This window comes from Cariama cristata, unplaced genomic scaffold (assembly GCF_000690535.1).
Source record: "Cariama cristata isolate BGI_N322 unplaced genomic scaffold, ASM69053v1 scaffold18415, whole genome shotgun sequence".
In the NCBI taxonomy this organism is placed as follows: domain Eukaryota; kingdom Metazoa; phylum Chordata; class Aves; order Cariamiformes; family Cariamidae; genus Cariama; species Cariama cristata.
In genome coordinates, this window is record NW_009615958.1 from 1980 (window position 1) to 6786 (window position 4807).

The following is a 4807-nucleotide window of genomic DNA, read 5'->3' on the forward strand; positions in this document are numbered from 1 at the left end:
TAGGGAAAAAAACTGGGTCGGCTCTGGAACCTCAAAACCAACTTTTTTTTTTTTTTTTTTCTTTTGATGCAGTACCTCTGGAATAGATGATAAGGTAGTAACAAACCTTTTTATTCAGATACTCACTGGTCTGAGCACTCGCAGGACTTCCTTCAGGGTGCCGTTCACACTGTGCACGGAGCAGAGGACCCAGGTGCCGACGACGGCGTCCACAGAACCGCTGGGCACCTGGTGCAGGTCTTCTCCTGGAGCGACGAGGAAACGCTCATAGTGGACATGCTTGTTCTTGTCCATGCTTTTCGAAAGGCCTTGCTGGAAATCGGGGTTTATGTCAGTGCACGTGACTTTGCAGCCCGGCGGGTAGAACTGGAAGTTCGCACCGCAGCCGGTCCCGATCTCCAGCAGCTTCAGCTCTCCTGAGGGGCTCTTGAAGTCAGGTAGGTTACGAAATAGCTCTTGCTTTGGCTTGTTTGTTTTCTTTTCGTGGATTGCAAAAAACTTCTCTAAGAAGAAAGGGAAAAATACCTTCTTACAGAAAGGCTCCCATATGCCCAGGAACGATAGCAGGTAGATGGGCGAGGCGAGCACCGCGAGGCAGGCACGGAGGAAGAGAATGCTGGCCTCGGTCATTTCCAGCCTGGGGCAGAGGATCCGTGCTGAGCAAAACGAGTTCCTCTGTGTATTAGAGCCCTTGGAATTCAGTCAGAGCTGCGTTCATGTACTTGCTCTGTTCCTCTTGGAGTGTATTCAGCTCCTTGGATTGATCTGGTAGACTTTAAAGCTGATTTTAAAGTCCACTCACAGGCGAGGAAGGGAAGAGCAGGACTGCATACCAAACTGTTACCGTAGCGTCCCAGCTCTGGCAGAAGAGGAGCTGCCAGTCCCTTGCATAACCGGGGTAAACTGCGCAGCACAACTTTGTGTGTAACCACTGGCAGAAAGTCATGGGAAGCCCTAATTTGGTGTTCAGCAGTTTCACGTTAGCGGTTATCTCCCTTAAAGCAACCGTATGCTGCCTTTAGCGAGCTGAAGAAGTTGATCTGAACTCTGGATTTGCTGTAGGCATTTCATTAGGAGTCTGAGTAACACTTCAGTAAAAATGCATTTGTGTAAGAGTTAATTTACCACCCCGTTGTAAGTAGCTGGATGAGGTAGTCAGCTACTTGCTCTGTGCTCTCTCTGCAACAGCAGATTTCAGCCTTTCCACTTCGTGGACATCTAAAATACTTTGGTACCTGCATATGGGCTCCTTTGCAGTGAATATGCTCGCTTCTTTTAGATCTCTTTCAGACTTTTGGTAGGAATCATGGAACAGAGATAAAACAATTTATTAATTCAGTAATCACTGCATACAGTGTATGGCTTGGTTTTATTAACTTCTAAAGCTTGAGTTAACAATGAACGGCCCCTTCTATGCTAAATGCATTCTGTAAAACTGTTTTCAACTTTGTAGGCGCCAGTGCTTCTTCAAAGGACGTGGCAGCAGTGTCGATTAGCCACTCGCCTTTAATTGCTCTGCTCCAGGTGGGCCTAGTAGAGGGAAAGGAGGACGTAAGGTCCCTAATAAAGGCAGTTCTATCGTGAATTGCACTGGAAATTTTGGTTTTGTGTTCAGTGACAGGCAGGCCCGTTGTCTGACGAGTCACCTCCCCCTCTGCTGGTAATAAAGCAAATATAAAATCCAGCATACGGCGGCATCGCTATTAGACTGCTTTATTAACGAACTCCGTTGGCACACCTTCATACCTCCGCCTCGTGGCAGCGAAACGAATCGGAACAATGGGAATTACTTTCTGTGTAGACCGGTTGGATGTATATGGAGCACAAAATAGAGACAGGCATGCATTATTTTCTTATTTAATTCCTTGCTGCTACACTGCAGGAAATTGTAGGAAAGGTTGAACAGCGGCCAAGGGAGCAGCACCTTCCCTTGGTGTCCTAGGGGAGTTTCACTGGAAAACATTTCTAATGGAAATCCTGGCTTTTTTAAAGGAGACCTCTTCAAGGTGTGATCTAAAGTGGGGGGAGAGTCGAAAATGCAGAGTTTAAGCATAGGTAAAACATGTTAGTAGAGCATGACGAAAGGGCTCTAAGGACGCGGCTGATCCAGGAACAACATTTTACAGCAGAGATGAGATTTCTGCCATCTGATTTAATACACGCCAGTTTTCTCCTCCCAGTGTAAAAAGAAGTTCCCATTTTTGCTTTGTAGGTGGCTGTTTCAAGCGAAATCTGCGCTGGTAGCATGAGCAGCGTCTAATGGGTGGTGAGAGCGCTGCCGGGGACCCGGGGGGTAATGAGCACTTTCCCAAATAAACGAGGCTCCCATCAGGGCAGACGGCACTGGCACAGGCAAACAAGCACCTGCTCGTAAATACATTTCGTAATGGGAAGGCTGAAATGAAAACGCTCATCCTGATGCCGTATCTATTCTGTATGTGTCCTGTACTGGAAACGTGAGGGGTTGGGCATTATTCTCCGCCCTGAGGAAAACGTTAGCCCTCTGGACTTGCTTGCATGGATCTTCTGTTCCCTTTCTTCCCTCTCCCCCTCCTCAGCTCTCAAAGATGCTGAGTCCTCTGGTTTGTATTGGACTGAAATGTGTTGCCTAGACTTCTTTCCAGTTTGCCTGGTCCCCGTGCAGGAGCATTTTCCAGACAACCTATCTAACAAATGGAAGAATGTGTTTCCCGGTTTGAATGAGCTGTGGATGCTCGGGAAGTTTTCCTTACTTTTACTCTGCTGTGTTTGGGCTGGCTGTAAGGGTGAAAAACCTTCTACAAAGCATGAAAGGAGTACTGAAGGCAGGTCCTGAGTCCTGCGGCGCTTGTGGTCGTTTATTTTACTGCGTACCCGATGATATGAGGACTACTAGGAATCCAGTAAGGCGTGACATGAATGTGCCTCAAATGCAGTTCTGAGAAATTCATTTTCTCCAGCTCCTTCTGTGTCTCTCTGCTCAAGGAACACCCGTCTCCAAAATACTTCCAGACTGGGTCACAGACCTTTTGCCAGAAGTAGGTCCAACTGGAATGATCTGCAGCCACATGCTCCAAGAAGTAGAAAGCTCCACCCTGGAAAACAGTGCCGTAACAAAAATTTAAGAAGGACTTAGGGCTGTTCACCTCTGTATGCTGAACTTTATCTTCTGCATATTGGTAAACACGCTGCCTGTTATCACCTCTCTGAGGACCAGCCGCCTTTCCTAGATGTTGTGCATGCTCGAGTCACCTTGGGTTTGAACTGTGAAGTCTCTGGAAGTGTCTCCTATTCAGTTTTTGATGAAGATGGTGGTTAGTTCTGGGTGACGGCTCGTTTACCCCTGGGCGTAACTTAGGCTGGTGCAAGAGGCAGTATCGTCCGATGGCAGACACTGCTGCCACCGGGTTTTGGTCTCTGTCTCGGATGATCTTGGACAAACCACTTCAACGTCCTCGTGTTTCAGGTTTTCTCATCTGAGAAATGTGAAATGTGATTTGCTCACCCTACATACCAGCAAGGAGAAGAGTTTATTTCTTAACGTTTATAAAACGTGTGAGAGCGCTTTAGCAAGCAGCAATGCAGTGTCCCAGGGTGAGAGAGGCTGCGGTCAGTTTATGTAGTGCAAAATCGTTTTGTCGCCGTCAGTCTTGTGAACCCTGTCAAGTTTAATTGTGTCTTTGACCACATCTGTTCAATGTCTTTCCATGTTTACAAGTAACAAATAAAAAAGCAAATCTAGTGTTGTAAGCAAACCTTTCCTCTAAACTTGTTCAGTGGAGCCAAACCGAAGAAGTCAAGGGTTCAAAGTTTCCTCCCCCTTCTAAGAGGGCCACATTGGGAATGATCTTAGTCCCTCTTCCCTAGTTTTGCTTTGTAAGAGGGTAGGAATTAATTAGGTTTTCAGCCACGTCCAGGGCTGAAGTCTCATTTACACATGGAGACTCTGACCAGTTACACAGATTTAGCTCACCTGTGTGGACAGGATTTGTGTTAAGTTTAATTTAAACTCTTCCTCAGTTATTCTGATAACTGGAGAAAAAAAAAGTGTTGGAAGAGCAATATGTAAATGTGACATTTTACAAGTGTCACCTTAGATTGTAACGAAAATACCTGCTTAGGTGGGCAAGTTTTAAAAGGTAAGAGAGAGAATTGCTAGGGCATAAACACGAACTATGAACTGAACTTGTTAATAATTTACCTGGGTTAAAATGCACATTCCTTCCTGCCCCCCCATGCCAGCGCTGTACTGCAGCGGTCCTGCTTACCCAGTCCTGCTCTGCTCCTCCTCCGGGCTCCCAGCACCGCCTGGGCTGGCGTGGGGGGGTTTGTTTGTGTTTTTCCTTTCTTTTTCCTTCTGAAGCAGCTTTGACCTTGGAGTATTTGCAGGCTGCCCAGCTGCAAGTGCAGGAGCCAGGTTGCCCAAATTGAGTAGCTGTTGCCTCCCACTTACCCGGGCAATCGGCACCACCTTGCAGGTAGCCAGACCTGCCGTGGGGGTGATGGTCGATTTTAAACCCCATCTTGGCCTGGTGCAGGTGATTGCATTTACTCTCAAAGCAGGTCAGCACACACAACTGGGCTTATCACCACACAAATCGGCATCCCCGCTCTCCCCCGCGCTGCCCCAACTCACCGGCCTGAGCACTCGCAAAACCTCCGTCAGGACGTCCCTGATGTCGGTCACGGAGCACAGCACTAAGGTGCACACCACCGCGTCCATGGTGCCGTCCGCTATTTGATGCAGATCCTCGCCCGATGTGACCACCGAATGTTCAAGTTTAAGGTGCCGGTTCTCCAAGAGGCTCTTGAGGAGAAACTTTCCGAA

The 4807-nt window shown here is 47.7% G+C and overlaps 2 protein-coding genes across 2 annotated transcripts in view; both read right to left on the minus strand.

The window, feature by feature from the left end:
• Positions 1 to 630, minus strand: part of LOC104161525 (methyltransferase-like protein 7A) — a 1654-nt gene extending 1024 nt beyond the window's left edge. The window contains exon 1 of the mRNA XM_009700003.1: positions 127 to 630. Coding sequence (XP_009698305.1) covers positions 127 to 630 — 504 coding nt within the window. The remainder of the gene's footprint in view (positions 1 to 126) is intronic.
• A 2207-nt stretch (positions 631 to 2837) lies between these two features.
• The window catches only part of LOC104161527 (methyltransferase-like protein 7A), a 2266-nt gene continuing 296 nt past the window's right edge, over positions 2838 to 4807 (minus strand). Inside the window, 2 exon segments of the mRNA XM_009700004.1 lie at positions 2838 to 3074; positions 4616 to 4807. The exon segment at positions 4616 to 4807 is cut by the window's right edge and continues 38 nt beyond it. Of these exon segments, the coding sequence (XP_009698306.1) occupies positions 2838 to 3074; positions 4616 to 4807 (429 nt within the window).